At 40.7% G+C, this 18266-nt stretch overlaps 1 protein-coding gene across 1 annotated transcript; it reads left to right on the top strand.

The window, feature by feature from the left end:
- The first annotated feature begins 6319 nt into the window (after nt 1-6319).
- LOC146557739 (transforming growth factor beta-3 proprotein-like) lies at nt 6320-17355 on the top strand. The gene is made up of 7 exons (XM_085247139.1): nt 6320-7335; nt 11164-11327; nt 13331-13460; nt 13576-13683; nt 14336-14501; nt 14693-14846; nt 16913-17355. Exons 1-7 carry the CDS (start codon nt 6990-6992, stop codon nt 17069-17071), a joined length of 1227 nt encoding a protein of 408 aa, XP_085103265.1. The 5' UTR covers nt 6320-6989; the 3' UTR covers nt 17072-17355.
- The last annotated feature ends 911 nt before the right edge of the window (nt 17356-18266 follow it).

Below are 18266 nucleotides of genomic sequence, written 5' to 3'. Positions count from 1 at the left end.
CATGTCTACACTGCCATTTCTAATGAGCCAGGAGGCTATGCATATTCATACTGCCAGAGTGAAAAGTACAGCACATCCTGCCATAGAGGGGGCACAGAGGTCACTGGCCTCAGGCCAATAACACACAGAGAGACAAAGATTATTACAGTAGGCGGACTTCTACTGGTGTCTGTATTTACGCTTAAGAGATCAGTCAAACTCACGGAGTGAACTATAGAAATGTGCACATTCACACAAGACTTCACCTGCTCAGGAAGGTCAACACATTAGCAATTCAGTGCATACAGTATTTAAAATTTTCTAGTCCGATATAGCTACCCATCAAACATGTCCGAGATGGCACTTAGCCGTGTGTGCCCGTGTCTTATTATGCAGACCCATCTGTGTGGGTTCAAAGGTCATGGCCAGGCCTGGCAGGGGCTACAGGTGAGCAGATGAGAACAGCAGGGGCTCGGTTTAATTTAGCTAAGCACTACAGGATGCAGTGCGCCCCTGTACCTGAGAAGGACGAGTTGAACTTTTCACACTGAGCCTCAGACTCATCATTTCGAGGAAAAACGAGTAATCGAGCCGAAAAAAGCTTCTGACATGGAATCTGTGTTTCTCCGTTGGCTGAGTTCTTTTGTATTTTGTGTGCGACTGATTCAGTGACAGACAAGCATATAAACACACAAAATCTGTGTACACACAGGGCTCTGTCACCAAATTGCCATCCCTTTTACCTCCCTTTCTTTCCTACTTTCTTTCTCCCTGTCTGACACACACGGAACCACAAAATACACACAGATGTATTGAAAGAAGTGTGTGTGTGGGTGTGTGTTATGGTGGTGTAAGGGTGTGAGGGAGAAAATCCCTAATCTGGCATGGACCAGCTTCCTGTCTAGACTCTGCATGAGGAGGCCAGCACTAACCTGGCCCATGCTGTGTGTGTCTATGTGCGTGTGTTACCATTGTGCTTGTGTGCAAGTGTGAGCACAAACCTACATTAGCTCTGTGTCTTAGAGAGAGTATTTGCACACTATCATTGCTTTTGTCCAAACAGGGAACAGTCGTTAACCTTTGGCCTGCCATATCTACTGTCCAATGTCTGTTTTTAATTGGCCTGTTTCCAGTAAAGCTCCTTTTTGTTTTCGCTATTATTTTGACACTTTCTTTACCATGTATGCCAAAACTGCTACAATTCCAAGAGCCAATTTCCTCATTATCCAGCTTGCAGCATTTACGGGAATACAGAGGTGGGGGAGTGGAGGGCTAAAGTTGGAGGGCAGTAGGGGGGAAAAAAAGCCATATGCGGTTTTCTCTGAAATTCCATGAAAATAGCAAGGATAAGCTGGTAAAGGACTGGAGAATTCCCTTTCTTTCCTTATTCTTTGGCCTTCCTAATACAGGTGATCAGCTTAAGAATGGTAAATGTGGTAACTTTTGTCCTAACTGCACAAAAACTAGGCTGAAACATAAGAAAGTTAAGTCACTGAAAAAGAATCCCTTGTGGTTTTTTGTAACACAATTAAACTGAGCTGAATCATAACTGGAATCGCTAAGAGCTTCTGCCATCAATCATTCGCACAACCCCTGCCATTAGTAATCACAACAAACATCACTGAGCACAGCAACTTTGTGCCATCTTACTCTCACAGAGTGCTAATCCAGAAATGCTAAGTGTGTTCAGCCTTAACCGTGACAGTATTTGTCTGGAGTGTGAATCAACATGCCGGGCGCTGCTATTTCATATTCATGCAGTGGCCCAATGACACCTTGTCCTTTGTTTTGCAAAAAAGCCTTAACTCAGCAGATCGTTTCCCCCTTTAGACCCAGATGTAAAGTGAACAGTCTTCACCTCTGTGACATCAGACCACCACAATATGCCATCTTATGGGAGCAAGCCGTCACAAAACCCTGCCAAAAACAAAAAACAAAAAAGTGACTACAAGAAGGGATAAATAATGATAAAGGTGATTTGTATAAGCAACAGAGAGACAGTTAAACGGAATAACTTGACGTGATGAGTGTTATTAGAGCAGTTTCTTAAAAAACAAGCATTTTTTTGATTGTTTTTTGTTTTATAGATGCCAACTTTTTTTGGTTCTTGCTTATTCTTCAGGTTTTTACCAAATAAGATTAGAGAAAGCACTGTTTGTACAACACAGTTCAAACTGGAAAAGGTTTATCAGGTGGAGGTGCCACGCTTCAGTAGCGGGCAAAACAAAAATGAATAAACAAAAGCAATAAAAGGACTTACATTCACAAGGATGTGGGAGGCTGAATCAGATCTGTGTCCTTCAGCAGATCAAAACCTTTTGGCTAACACTTTGGTCACATCAACAAAGCCATGGCAGTCAGCAGATTTGACATCCTCTGCCCCTTAGTGGAGAAAAAAATAATTAAAACGTGGATGGTTACTATAAAAACAGAATGAGAAATTATTTAGTAAAAAATGAATTTAACTAAATAGCTTCTTGTTCAGAAGTGTTTTTGATAACTGCATTTGGTCCCTAAAGGAATAAAAGAAAGATGTCACCAAAACATTGAAATCCTATAAGGTGAGACTATGTCATAAAATCATTATAAAGTCGACAAAGTGGCTTTGTAATGTTCTTTATAGACCTAACCCTAGCAAAATTAATTCTGGAAACCTCCAGGGGAAGCCACCAGAGTTTTAGGACTTCCTGTGCAGCCACTAGAAATCCTCACCAAGACAGAAAGCAGTGAACTGAAAAAGGGGAGTGAAAAGAGAAATCATTTTTCCTGAATGGTTTCCTGTTGGTCAGCTTGTTCCTATATTTTTCTCCCCGAGTGGACTGTTTACCTGCGTGCAGCCAAAGTGTGCTCTAACACGACTGCTTCCCACAGATTGCTGCATGTTCACATCCAGATGTGTGTGTTTATAAAGATCAGGCAGACGTTAGTTTACATTAGCTAGGATTTAAGCAGCCGTGCTCGTATTGAAGCAGCAAAACTCCTCAGTGCCTTGAAATGCATGGTGGTGCGTTTAGCGTTTCTAAATAAAATAAGCGTGTTACTTATTTTTAATTCGATAATTTCCCACCACTTGGAGATGTCAGTACAGTAATTAAAGCCGCCTGAAACCTCAAACATAACACAGACATAAGCATTTAACTTGTGTGTTTTAAGTACTGTACGCCATAAAAAAATAAACCTCAGACACATCAGTGACAAAATGACAGACAAACGTCTGCTGCTTCCACGTGATCTCACTTTAAGTCATCGTCTAGCTGCCATGTTTTTCCCTTTCTATGGACGTGTAGTAAGAGGGCTGATGACTAACACAGATGGTGGACAGATTAAATGATTCATTTGAGTCGTATGGCTGTGACATATACACATCATTGTCTCTACTGGTGTGAGTTTTAGGGGTCTCCTGTAGCATTCCTACACAACTGACTCTCTACGTATGACTCATAGACTTGTAACCTCCAGACGAAGCAGACTTTACTGTGCTGGCTGGCTTGTCTGCATGCTGTAGTAGGGAAATCTGGCAGGATGCTGCTTAGTATTTGGGGTTTGCCTGACTGTCTAGCCAGTCTGTGTGCGCGTGGTCAGATCAGTCTGTCTACAGAAGCATAATGAATCGCCACTTCACTCACAGAAGAGGTTACAAAGTTACGTTCACCACTCTGACAGCTATACTCAGCAGGAATCCCACCTACGTGACAGCAAAAAACCCCACAAAAAACAGGGCATACTTCTCTGTGTGGCTAAGAGCATGTGTTTTTATTTTCATCCTCGGATCTGTAGCTGCATTCCTTTTCCGTGTGTTGTGCGAGACGGAGAGATTGCCTGAGAGTGACTCACTTAAACCTGACCCAGCGGTGAGGTAATCACTGGAGGACGCTTCGAGTAAAAGTGAACTTTGATGAAGGTGTCTGGGATTGTGTCTAAGAGTCCTACCCCGTCCAGACAGTTAAAATACTACAACGTGCATGTATGTATCCACATGTGTGTGTTTTAGGGCTTTAAGGTAATGCTTTTTGCCTCCTTAGGGAGTCCTCTCTTCACTTTGTTGTTCTCCATGTTCATGACCCTCTGATATAGACCCCCATATCCTCTCCACAAAGACTTAAGAAGCGCTGGAACCTATTTCAGTAGGTGGGGTGCACCTGTGTCACTTCAAGGGGGCCAGAGAGACTGAAAACCACACCAACAGGCAATTAAGAATCACCTGAAAGAACATATCATGCATGTCTTTGGATTACGGGAGAAAGCAGCATCTGGCAAATCCATCCAGGCACTGAGAGAGCATGCAAAGTGCACACACAGAAGCCTCAGGCAGGTTGAACCTACTGCACCTATCATCTCAACCCATTGTTATTGGTTTTGCTCTTGTTTGAGGTTCCATCAGGTTTTTGTGATACATTTACAGAACATCTAAATAAATCCTTATGTGAGAGCACAGTTTAGAGCACAGGTCTGCCTGTTGTTACATCTTCACTTAAAAATGAGTCCACTATAATTTAGATTTAGCTCTGGGGCTGTGTAAGATGCTTTCTTTCCTCCGCTCTTGTGTGTGGATTCAGACACTAACAGCAGATATTGTTTGTTATGCAGCATCACCTGCTGGCTTAATGGAGAATTGCCAAAGGATGAATAAGACAGCAGTGGGAGAGTTGCACAGCAGAGAGCTCCTTCAAAGCCATCAAAACAGGGAAAATGCTGAGATTCACCAGAGCATTATGGACAACAGCAAAGAGCAAAAACAAAGTCAAAAAATGCCTTTTTGTTTTGTCACAAATATCTCACATTCTCCCCCAAAGTCGTTTTCAAAAGTTCTTCTGATAAACTTGAGTCTTGTGCATTAAAGTATGCATAGAGCACTGTGGGTAAGCGGCTGAGAGAAACCAGAGACCTGGGTGTCTGCCTGAAAATACTCTGACAATAGCTATAGAAAAACTCTGCTCTTTTTGGGATCATACAAAAAAACCCAAACTCCCTCATTTAAGTTAATTTTGGGTTTGGATTGCTTACATATCGCTCCCGACATCAAGTTATAGATGAAGGCGTTTCAGCTGGAGTTTGGAGAGACTTTAGTTTGGAGATGGATTCAAGTAGACACAAAAATACATATATTTCTGTGACTAAAGTATCAAAAGCAGCAAAGACAGAGAATCTTGGTTATTAATGGACAAACAAAAAAATCTTCACCACAGTTAAAAGAGTTAAACAATAACTGCGATTCAGGGATACTTGGCATTCCTAACAAGTCAAAGAGTAAATGGAAGTCAGAGTTATTACATAAAGAGTATGAGCCATGTTTTTCTGAGAAGACATCTGGCTGTAAAAAATAAAACAGACAGTAAGTGGATTTACATCATAATTATGTTTTCACTATAATCTGCATATTTACCCAATAATGCTTCCCTGCAAAGTCAACCAATAAATGTGTATATGATACACCTGAGCTTACTCTTAATGCCAAATATTTACCAAGTTTGGCAATTGTATGAAATTATTCTTGCTATGCAAACTGGTGGACAAAATAAACACAGCGAAATGCCATGTTTGGGTACGGGGCCTCCAGTGTCTGACTGAGCTTCGACTTAAAATAGGTCTGAGAAATGTGAATATGCTCTATGAAAAGAGATAAAACAAGCTGGGTGAGGGGTGGAGGTGGGGGGCTGTAAATATATAATAACTTACAGGCTTCCAAGGCCTTCAGACATCAGCACAAAAACAAAAAAAAAATTCTGTGTGGATGGCGGTTTGCAGAGGGCATGGGAAAATCTGCGCTGACAGCGAGGAAACTTTGGTTCTTTTCAACAGTAATGTAATCACGTTGCCTGAAAGTGACGTTTCAAAAGGATCTATGTAATCTGAGTGCAACCTTGGACAACAACCGCTGCCCTGTTTTGTGCTGGTCTTTGTGGGAAGACTCCAACATCAGACAACAGAGCAAAACAAACACATACAAAAATACCCAACAGTGAATTATCACTTGTTATCTTTATGGATTTTTTTATGTGTAAACTTTGTGACCTCTATTTATTGCCATTGTTAAAGCTGCTACCACAACTTTCCTCCGGGGCTGTTTAGAGGGAAAGACAACACCAAACGTTTGTATCTGGACAATAAACACCACACAGTATTACATCCTTTTCAAGTGTAAGGCTCTTTGAGCAATTTGTTGGGGAAACAAAATTGGCAACTGCAAGTGGTACAACTTGCCACTAGGGGGCATACGACAGCAGACAATCAGAAGACGCACCAACTGAGATTTCAACACGGTTATAATTTACAGCGACGTACGACTATAAAGACACACGCGAACTCACACTCACACAAACGGGGACCACAAGACCAGACCTGAACACCACTTCAAATACCTTCGTAAACAAACAAATGTGGGCTGGAGCTTAAATTGTCCCTGCTGTTTGATGGGCCTGCCCGTGAAACTTGCTTATTATGTCAGAGTTGATGACTGGAGCGTTGCATTCACTGCCCGCTTACGTTTTGGGCGCTCCCGGGGACCCTCCTCCATCAAAACGTCAGAAACGACCGCTATAAAGCTCATGTGAGGCCATACCGACCGCTCAGAGTCGCATATACCTCGTTAACGGGACAACCTGCGGTCTGCCTCCTCTGAGACAATAAGGCGGCTCCACATTTAAGTGATACAGACTTAGAGGAGAAGTGTGCCAGGCCACCGGATAAATCTGCTGGAGTGAGTACAAGTATGCAAAAGACCAGATTGCTTGTTTCTACGGATCAGTTTCATATATGTGGGAGAGCGTCTTTTTCGGGACTTTGAATTGAGTTGTGTCTAATGGGCGAACACAAAATTGGATTTCCGCAGGCGAAGGGGACAAGAAAACGAATCAAGCGAGGAGTTTTTAAGCATTAGTTTCCAAGGGAAGTTTAGATAAGCACAAGAAGAACCATAGGTCACAGGACTGTGATTTTGACGGATAGTTGACACGGACCCTGGTAGTCCTCCACACATTTCAACCATCGAGCGAACAAATGCAGAGAGAAAGATGCATTTGGGCAAGGCTTTACTGTTTGTCATCCTCCTCAACTGCGCAACTTTGAGCTCATCCCTGTCAACTTGTGCCACTGTGGATATTGACCATGTGAAAAGGAAGAGGGTCGAGGCGATACGGGGTCAAATTTTGAGCAAACTTCGGCTGACTAGTCCTCCACAATCCCTTGGACCGAGTAAAATCCCCTATCAAATCCAAGCGTTGTATAACAGCACCAAGGAGCTACTGGAGGAGTTGGGGAGGGATCGGCAGCAGAGTTGCGGTCAAGACAACACAGAGACAGAGTACTATGCCAAAGAGATATACAAATTCAACATGGACAACGGACCGCCGGAGAACAGTAAGTATCGCACTTTTTCAGACAGCCAAGCTGTCTTTCTCCAACTTGTGCCAGCCACCAACGTGTCCATAGTGCGTAATTACGCATCAAACGAAGAGTGTACGCCTAAACCCAGCGGCACAAGACTCAAAACAGCAATTATGTAATTCCGTTTCATTGACAGTTTTAGATTGATAAAATTTCTAGCTGGCAAAAGACTCTCTCAATTTTATGATATTATTTTTATTATAATATATATATTTTTATATTCCACGTTTAACTCCATTCAAGCCGTCCTCTCTTTTACAAACTAAATCCTCTTTTTTAGTGTTTGTGCTGGTAACTGGTTAGTGTCACATAATCATCGCCAACATAGAAAAAACAAATTCCCCTTTGGCAGATTAATGTTTAATTGTATAAAACTCTTCTCTGAATTTTTGTAAAACTAAAAGGCGAACAGAAAGCAGTGCCCTTGTGAATGATGTGCTTTATTTCTTTTGTGCTCGCCAACCTGTTTTATGTCTGAACCTGTGTTCCAGGAAGGCCACTCTCCTCCCACTCCTGACTCCGCTCTTATTCGCTTTGTTTTTTTCCCCTCTCTATGGTTCATGTCTCCCATCCCAGATGTTCCCATTTCCTTTCCAGTCAGGTTCAAATGAGAGGGACATCTGCACAGGCAGATGGGGATGCCTATAGAAGAAGGAGTTGGAAAAGTTATCAGAAATGAGCAGGAAAAGCTAGACAGCAGGACCTCCCCATTAGGGATAGAAGGACTCTTTTCTGGTTTAGAGTTTCTCTGCATGGGAGGAGTTGGCTCTTCTGTAGCCCTCATGCTGGTGCCACCCACTTGCCTATTGAGATGGCAGTGACCCCACTGGCCGTCTTGGCTAGTTAATTATGCTCGCGGGTGGCCCACGAGAATGAGATCACATACAGGACAGCTCAGGTTTAACTTTACTAAACCGTGTGTGAGGCTGAGCCCTAAACCCAATTAAGTCTAAAGACTATGCCAGCATCTCATATTGCCAGCAGGTATAGGTAACAAGTCATTACTTGGCTTAAAATGAGTTTAAATTTATATGTGAAATATTTGTTAAAATAACACATAAAGACTGCTTAGGCTCACATTATTTCCTCTACATGTGTTAAACCCATATTTGACTTTCTCCTCTATAGAATAAAAAGCTACGAACTGTAATTGGAAAACCTGTGCTGGAGGGACATGTGTCAGCACTTGAAGGAAATTCAAGTGGCATGTGGTCCGACTGAGTCTGGATTACCGAAAAAGCAGAATAGGATAACTGCTGTGCGTGTGCGAGAGGCGAAGCGGGCCTCATGGTCTAGAGCAAAGCCAAGACCATTGCATCACAGTCCCTTTGAAATCAACAGGTGTTTCTCAAAAGACCTACTTTCCCTCAGCAATGTTCTGTTTCAAATCTCACAAAATGGTTTTTGACAAAAACACCAGGAAATAGGCGTAGCTGGATTTGAGAGCCACGGATGGTCTCGAGGTACGACAATGTGACGACAAAGATTTATATACGGTGTCCTGTTCACTGGTGTTTAAACAGAATAACACACGCCGATTGATGACAAAATCTTAAATACAAGAGTTGTATGTGTATGCCAGTGTTTTTTTTAATATGTCCAGTGTGATCTCATACTTGGAAATATGCATTCTGTCAATGCCCAGTATATCCACTTGTATTCATTCAGCCCCTAAACTGAGAGTGGGTAATGTGATTTTCATATGATGGAGAAGGAAAGATGATGAACTTTCAGATTGGTTGAGGTCCACTTTTGAATTTTGCAGGAAAGGAAAAAAAAAAGCAACGCAAACATCTTTTAGATTAAAACAACATTTAAAGCAATGTATTCTCCATGTTTATCCAGTTTACTTCTTCATACAAGACATACAAAACTCAAAACATAAGTTTTACCTCAATGGGAGCAAATGGGTAAGGTCCCCTCTGTTTTAACCCAGTTCATCAACAACTCAAGCAAATTTAAAACATGTCTTCTCCTGCAGAAAAATGCAGGGTTTTTTTATGTATTTACTCAAAATCTATGTAACAGATGGAGACAAATCCCCATCTTCTTTAAGGTATGATGATGTGTCAAACTCTCCAACAAATCTTTCAAAATAAAAACAAATTACATCAGCTTTCATTGCCCTCGACACATACAGACGAAGCACTTTTTGATCTGCCACGCCTATCACCAGGATACTTTTTACAAAGCACCCCTAATCTCTTTTGTGTAATGATAAAGCTACAGTTAAAGTTAGATTAGATTCAGGTGCAGATAAGACTTGGGAAGGTTTTACTGAGAGACTGTTTTGTGTAATGTTGGGTAGAAACACTGTGACCCCTCTTAAAGTGACTCGAACACTTTGTAGCTCTTAGTGAAGCTTTGTTGTTGTGGTTACACCATTAGCTGCCCACTGACTGGTTTGTCCCACAATCTGCAGTCCATAGACAAGAAATAAAAACTCACTTTTGTGGCTAAGACTCCATGAATTTGATCCATCGTATTTAACAGTTTTACAGATGTCTCTTTTGATAATGGCGGTCTACGGGGAAAAAATGTTTTCTGGACCACAGGGACTGTTTTCAATTCAAATGCAAATGGGTACTTGGAAAGCATAGCAGCAAGACTGAGCAGTGGTGCAGTATCCGGCCCTGTTAATGCATTCATTAACTATACTCCCAAACCTCTACCGTGTCAGTTGTTTTTTCTTTTCAACGTCACATGACTTGTTTGTATCCAATTACGCTCTAGAGGTCTGTGTTATTTACCCTTGATTACACTTTAGAATGTACTGTCATTCATTAAAGGTGGCCACAGATTTTATTATCATTCCACAATAGGCACATGCTTGTGAATGACATCATGTATTACCACACGCCAAGAATACTGCATCTAGCTGCCAACATTAGATCCTATTATTTTTTGAGAATGAAATGACGTGTGACTAGCTGTTACCTTGCGCCATCCTTTTTTTTGGGGTGGAATTCATAGCAGTGATGTCACGTTTCTCACGTAACCTACAGCGAGGAAGTGGGAATGTAAGTTTTACAAAATATCAAACCACTCCTTTAAGACAGTAGACTGTCAGTGATTACAAGCCACAGCGCCAATGGTGCTCCCTGCATGAGGCATAAGAGTGCTTGGAGGCTGACTTTGAATGAAAATTTGAGTCTGGGCCAGTGACATCACGCGCTTTATCTCATTTACATACATTAGCTTTTTGATGGGGTTCAGAGGTAATAGGTTGACCTGTCAGTCTTGTGGCAGCCTTCTGCTTCATTTACACCTGCCACGGCCTCGAGTTGGTTCACAGAGCAGCCTTAAGGTCATTCAAATTACTGTGTTGAGAGTGTGGACAACAAGCATCGGAAAGATTTCCTTTTATAGCATGGTACTTATACAGAGTCTGGCATGTCTCAAGGACTGAGGTTGGGCTGTGGAGAAGTCATCATGGTCAGAAAGGGTTCAGGTCCAAAAAGTTGTCAGTGGGACTGAGGATAGGAAGGTTTTTGATACCAGATAGGTGAGGTCATACTTATCTAAATAATGCTATTTCAGTGACGACATTTTCATTTCCACCAAATATAGACAAAATGTGTTAGAGAAACACTGACAAGTTCTGATTAAGGTGTGCAGCAACACTAGTCGTTCACTGTGATAAACGTAGTGCCAGACACCACAGAACCACTATGGCCAAGATCGGATTTGAACTGTGTATCTTTATCTATACAAGGTCCATCTGTCTTATCTATCTACGGACATAAAATGCTTCTAAGCATGCTCCCTCACAAAACATTTGTTTTATTCTATTTGTTCCAGACGATCTGTCTTACTGCCCAAAAGGCATTACTTCTAAGGTTTTCCGTTTTAACATCTCCGCCATGGAGAGGAACGCCACCAACCTGTTCAGAGCAGAGTTTCGAGCGCTGAGAGTTCCAAACTCGACTGCCAAGAGGAATGAACAGCGGATTGAGCTCTACCAGGTGCGTAAAGGTACCGTTTCCTTGTCCTTCTACCTAGATAAAAGGCAGACCGCAAATACTTTTTCTGGATGTAATCTTTGTATACAAGGAAAAACAAACAAAAGAAAAATACCACTACAATTCTGAACTGTTGAGAAACCGGTCTTGAAATAGCTAGTCAGTTCTATTGTTATTTCAGGCTCCAACTAACAAAAAATAGACAATTATAACTCGATTGCAGTTAGGCTCTAGGTAACAAATAGATGAACAACTGAAAGGTTCAGCAGGCCTGCAAGATCTTTGCAGAACCGGGACAGTTAGCCACAGACAGTGTTATCGAAGAACAAGTAGTAGACATCTACAAATGTCTATAATGATCTTAATTATAGTTATGTGTAGATCTCTAGTACTGAATATTGTAGTTAATGTCCTTAATGCAATATTCTGTTATAAGGATCTAAGATAGGGGTGTCAAACATATGGCCTGGGGACCAGAGTTGGCCCAGAAAAGACTCCAATTCGGTCCACTCTTTGTTTTTGGAAACTGTGAAAAAGTTTTAACTGTAGCTTCTTAACTTTTACAACTTTTCCTGCTGATAAGGACCTCCCCAATGCTACACCAAAGTAACCGATACACAATTAAATGACAGAAAAATATACTATTAACATAGTACCCAGAGTTGGTATTAATCTTGGCAGTTAAAAGCATCATAGCAATCTGGTGTGTGTGCAGGTGCTTAGATACACATGGTTGGCATGTTGGTATTTACATGTATGCTGTGTTCTGTGGTTGGTTTTGTAAGATTTTGGTTTAAATAAATGATTTTGTTTAAAATCTGCCTTTTTATTTTCATAAAAATAGATCTGCCCAACCCACTGACCGAAAAACACCTCCAACATGGATTCAGATTAAACTTCATTGTCACACCACAGATTAACAAGTAAAAAGTGTGTGAAAAACCTATGGAAAAAAAGCTCTAGATTAGAAGGTCACAAGAAAAAAAAAAGAATAATTTAGATGTGTGCAAAATACAAAAAAAGAATGTCTGTCAATAAAATTAATAATAAATAAATAAACAGGTCATAACTTGTTCAGTGACTTAATAGCGGTTAGAAAAAAGCTCTTTTGCATCCTGCTCTGGTGACAGAGGAGGTATTTATAGCATGTTCTAGCCAAATAGCCAAATTCCACAGAAAAACCAGGGACCTGTGGCAACCTTGCCAAAAGTTAAGTAAATAATAACAGAAATAGTCAAATGTAAATTTATAGATCTTGTGCACATTCCCACATGTCTTTAGTTATAAAGAAATAAATACAAGCCAACAAAAATGGAAAGACAAGGTTTAGTCTGATTTTATCAAATGCAATGATACAGTCTCCTGGAACACTGCGAAAAGCAGCATTAATGGGGAATTTAACTAAAAGTAACTGACAGCTGTTATAATAGCAGAGTTGGCCTTTTGTTGATTAAAAATACATCTTTTGTTTAAGATATAGCACCATTAAATTTTAGCATATTGAGTCTGGCTGATGTAAGAAATGCATATTTTGTCATTTTTGTCTTTTGCCACTTCAAACCTTCTTCATCATTTGAACAGTTATGACATGATATGACTTATTATGCAAAGGTGGGAATTTGCATTTAGCTTAAAAACACCCCTTGCCTGCAGTCCGTCTACGTGCACACACGTATTTTGATAAATGTAGCTTTTCTATAGCTTTTAGCCTTTTCCAACACATAAATGGCATTTTACTGTCATTTTACGGTCACTGAAATTGGAGCTTTTGAAAAACCCCTTCCAGGGTGAAGATTTAAATCTAGGCAGGGAAATGAATGAGGAAAGTCAGATGTGTGAGTGTCAGATTTGTGTGTGCATTCATAGTTTCTGTATTCATAGTTTATTAATATATTGAATGCACTCTTTCCTCCACATGATTCACTATTATTGAACAATCAGAACAAGAACAACTAAAACAGTTGAGAAAAAAGGCTTCAGACCAACTATTTATTTTTGCTTCACAGATCGTGAGGCGAAATGAACACATTAGAAAGCAGCGCTTCATTGGAGCCAAGAATGTGCTGACCAAAGGTACCGCAGAATGGATTTCCTTTGATGTGACCGAAACAGTGCGGGAGTGGCTGATGAAGAGAGGTGAGCCTGAGATCTCCATATTTCCTCATTTCATAATAACTCAGAATTGTTATCATTAGGAATAATAAAGGATTACCATTAAGGTTAATGAAAGCTTGCCTTTTTTTAATTGCAGGATCTAATATGGGTTTGGAAATTAGTGTCCACTGTCCATGCCACACCTTCAGCCCAAATGGCGACATCATTGACAAGGAAAGTGAGGTCCTGGAGGTCAAGTTTAAAGGTGAGCTACAGTGAGATTTTGTCACATCAGTTTTTATATATACCCCCCCCCCCCCCCCCCCACACACACACACACACACACACACACACACACAAACAAACAAACAAACAAACAAACAAACAAACAAACAAACAAACAGTATATAGGATGGACATAGCTACTAGGGGTTTGTGCAAGTCATGTTTTATGCTCTGTGTGAGTTCTTACCATCCCTGCAATACATTTACATGGCAACATTTCATTGAATTCAATACACCTTTATTTATACAGCGCCAAATCACCAATAGTTGCCTCAAGGCAAAGACCCAACAATAGCACAAAGGAAACACAGAAAACCCCCTAAATTATATAACCCCTGATTAGCAAACGCTTTGGCGACAGTGGGAAGGAAAAACTCCCTTCTAACAGGAAGAAAGAAAGAAAATGTAATCTTCGTAATAACCAAATCACATCTTTATTGTGATAAATAATCAAAGGTTATTTACATAGAAATAATTTTTAAGCATAGATGCTTCAATTTGATGAATTGCAATACAGTACAAGTGCTCTTATATTATGGTGAATAATATTTAAGGTCTTTCTCAGATAAAAAAGGATGGATTTTTTCCACAGTTGTTAATAGTTGTGCACTTGGATCATGTTTATAATCAAGGTATTGATGAAGAGGAGGAGCACAGTCGCTTGGATCTGGATCACTTGAAGAGGAAAATGGAACAGAATCTCCCTCATCTCATCCTCATGATGATCCCGCCCCACCGCCTGGACACTCAGTCAACACGCCGACGCAAGAGAGCGCTGGACACAAACTACTGTTTCTCGTAAGGGGATTCACCCCAGTTTTAGCTAGTCCTTGAGAAATCTATTCTTAGTGCTGTCAAGTTTTAATGGTACTTTCATGTGCAGGAGCTTAAATATTTGATACAACAATTAAATATTAAGAGAACCTAAATGTTCCACTGAAAACATTTCTTGAGACTGACTATGTTTTTGTTGTTCCTCCTCATCACAGAAACACGGAGGAGAGCTGCTGTGTTCGCCGGCTGCACATTGATTTCCGCCGTGATTTGGACTGGAAGTGGATCCACGAGCCCAGTGGTTACGATGCCAACTACTGCTCTGGGCCATGCCCTTACCTGAGGAGCTCAGACACAACGCACAGCTCGGTAAGTGGGATTATGCTGAGGGAGTTTTGCACAGTAGAATTTACAGCAGCAGAAACAAAAATACCTTTAAGTACATCGTAGATTGCAGAAAAAAAAGCATCATAAATGTCAATGTTTTATATGTATATTCACTACAACTATACATGGTATTTTAAATTACAGTGTAAAAAACAAAATATAAAAAACTTGTCCATTTGATCACAAATCAATATATCTGATAAATATATCTGAAAGCTATCTTTCACAGTCAGAGTATAGGTATTGCATTGATTAAAATAAAAATGCCTTGGGCTGTAACTCTTCTAGCAGAAACTCTAGCCACTTTGCCACTGAATCTCCAGGCAGCTGTTTTGTGTTAACAAGACTGAGCCCTGTATTTAAACATGGGGAAAGAGCTATATTCTTTATTTGATATGTAAACTGAATGAATCCCCACCTGCTGGGGCATCCAGTCAAAAGAAAGTTGACTTTAGGGGAAAGGAAAAGAGCTACAGCTATGTTAGCCAGAAATTGGTTCCTTTCATGATTTTTTATGGTGGGTTTTTTTTTGTGTGTGTGTGTGTGTGTATCATGAACCTCATCTGTGCACTTGCATCAGTAGTAAACAAGGTATGCTTTATACACTCACGGGCTACTTCATTAGCTATACCTTGCTATTATCAGGTTGCACGCAGTTCTGATTCAACAAGGAGCTGGAAACCTTCCTCTGACATTTTGGTGGATATTGACATGACAGCATCACGCAGTTGCTGCAGATTTATCGCCTGCACATCCATGATGTGGATCTCCCATTCCACCACATCCCAAAGTTGGTTTATTGGATTAAGACCCGGTGACTGTGGAAGCCATTAGAGTACAGTGACCTTATTGTCATGTTGAGAGATACCTTGGTTGTAACAAGTGGTTTATTTGAATTGCTGCTGCCTTCCTATCAGCTCAAAGCAGTCTGGCCATTCTCCACTGATGTCTGATATAAACACAGTGTTTTTGCTTTTTTGCGTTGTTCATGTATAAAACATGGACGTACCTTGTGGGTCGGAAAACTCCATCAATGCAGAAGTGTCTTAAACGTGCATTCTATCTGAACGTCACCAGATGGCAATAGTTGTGGTTGCAAAAAGACTTCTGGCCCTATAGATGTCTATGGGAAAACAGCTTTCTGTCGTGACTTCCATAGTCACTTTTCTGCTAAGCTTGTAGGTCACTCTGCAGTCACTCTTTTTTCATATTGTTATTGTTTTTTGCCAGTGTACATCGTACCATGTTTCATGCACCATATGCATGCTATGAAACCACAAAGACATTGGCTTACGAGTTGACGAGTTGTCAGTCACAAGTTGTTAGGCGGTAAGCGTTTGGTTTCGCAGTCAGACCTGCCCAGCCTCGTCATGTCCAGTTTTTGCAACCAAGGTGGCGACATGGGAAGCCCTCGTCACGAGGCTTCAGAACAGGACTTCACAAACCACTGGGTGATGTCACTGTAGCTATGTTCATCTTTCATACTGATATTTGCCCAGAGTTGGTTATTTTCTCTTTTTTCCTTTTTCGGACTATTGTTTTAAAATTGTCCTAAAAATGGTTTGGTGGGAAAATCCCTGCCGGCCAGCACATTCTGAAATACTCAGACTAGCCTGTCTGGCACCAACAAACATGCCACGTTCACTGTTACTTAAATCACCCTTTTTCCCCCATTCTGATGCTCGGTTTGAACTTGAACAGGAGGTCATCGTCACCATGTTTACACGACTAAATGCACTGAGTTGCCGCCATGTGTTAGGCTGATTAGATATTGGCGTCAATGAGCAGTTGAACAGGTGTACCTAATGAAGTGGCTAGTGAGTGTATATTTCTCCAGTTTGGCTGTGAAAAACCAGATGTTTGGCTCTCTGGTAGAGGGGCAGAGGCTCTTTGCTGTTACTACTTTCTCTCATGGATTTCTGCGCAGAAGTCTTTGTGTGCCATGTCTCTGCCATGTAATATCACATAGGAAGAGACAGCAGAGATACACGGTACACAAAACAAATGTGAATTTTATAATTATTTAATTTCTATGTCCTATTCAATAGCTGCTGAGCCTCTACAACACTCTGAATCCAGAGGCATCCGCCTCCCCCTGCTGTGTCCCCCAAGACCTGGAACCCCTCACTATACTCTACTACTCTGGACGGACACCTAAAGTGGAGCAACTCTCCAACATGATTGTCAAGTCTTGCAAGTGTAGCTGAGAGGACATGAATGTGAGGCAGTGTGGCAGGATTTTACTCGGTACAGACCAAACCCATGCATGACTTTTGGACTTTTAGCTGTGACAAATACTTAAACTGTGGCCTCATGGCTTAGATTTGAAGACCACTCAGGAGGTGGCACATTTTTAACGATGCAGATTTTCTCAAAAAACAAAAAACCCCAAAACAAACAAACTTGATATTTTGATACTAATTTTTATTGTTTCCCTCAATTGGTTCTGGTTGACAAGTAAAGTAGTTTAATTTGAATCTAACTAAAAAAATAGTCCCAAATAAGACTTGAGCTTAAAATATTTCCCCCTATATTTGTGAGGATGGACAACATACTTTAGAGGCTAGATTGACAAGGGCACCTATTTGTGACAAAATGAAAGAAATTAAAATAAAAACAACAAAAAAAACTAACTATAGCTGCTTCATTGATAATTACTCAAAGAGGGCTACGTTGTAGTATTTTTGTGTAACTCTTTCTTGAATCTAGCCTTGATTTTACATTGTTAGTCGTCACAAATATAGACAGGTCTCTTCTTTCAGGCCCAATTTTCCCTTAAACTTGCCTTAAATTCCCTTCACTTCAAACAGTGGGCATTATCTTCAAACACAAAAGGAGAAAGGACAGACTTGCTGCTGTATCCAAAGCCATAGCTGTGGTCAGGGAAAAGGAGAGCTGAGAGAGAATGCCTGCTGGATTTGCAATGGAAAGTCAATGAACAAAGAAGGTTGAGCCAAGCTTTTCTTTTTTTGGCCAGCCAGCAGCAATGGTCTCGTTTTTATTTTTTTTTCTCGGTGAATCTATTAAAACGAATGGAAGAAGAAGAAGAAGAGGGGACCTGTATGGAAGGGAAGAACTGTGATGGAAACTAGCCACGAGCACACTGCCATTCACTGGAAGTTTTCATCTTTAACAGGTTCACATTATTTTTGGGACATCAAAGAATATACTGGAAAAGAACACGTGTTATGCAACAGGTTTTTATGAGACTTCTTTTACATTAATAGCAGATTTAGTCTGTTATGCAACTTGTCGTATAGTGATTGTTTCACTAACTGGGAAGAAGATTGACGTGTAACAGTTTTATATTAAACTGTGGGTACTGTTACATTTCCTTTGTGATTTAGAAAGAATATGCAACATTATTGTCCATATAGGAGTTTAACCTGTTATGTGGAATCC

Source organism: Mchenga conophoros, linkage group LG15 (assembly GCF_057382185.1).
Source record: "Mchenga conophoros isolate Kocher_MC1m ecotype Shallow Benthic linkage group LG15, M_conophoros_male_GT1.1, whole genome shotgun sequence".
Lineage (NCBI taxonomy): Eukaryota > Metazoa > Chordata > Actinopteri > Cichliformes > Cichlidae > Mchenga > Mchenga conophoros.
This window is presented reverse-complemented; position numbering and strand designations above follow the sequence as displayed.

Bases quoted from the DNA above. Each gene is read 5' to 3' on its own strand.
- LOC146557739 (XM_085247139.1), top strand. From the start codon at position 6,990: ATGCATTTGGGCAAGGCTTTACTGTTTGTCATCCTCCTCAACTGCGCA. The intron at 11,328-13,330 runs GTGCGTAAAGGT...TTTGCTTCACAG, and splicing joins AGCGGATTGAGCTCTACCAG to ATCGTGAGGCGAAATGAACA. The intron at 13,684-14,335 runs GTGAGCTACAGT...TTTATAATCAAG, and splicing joins CCTGGAGGTCAAGTTTAAAG to GTATTGATGAAGAGGAGGAG.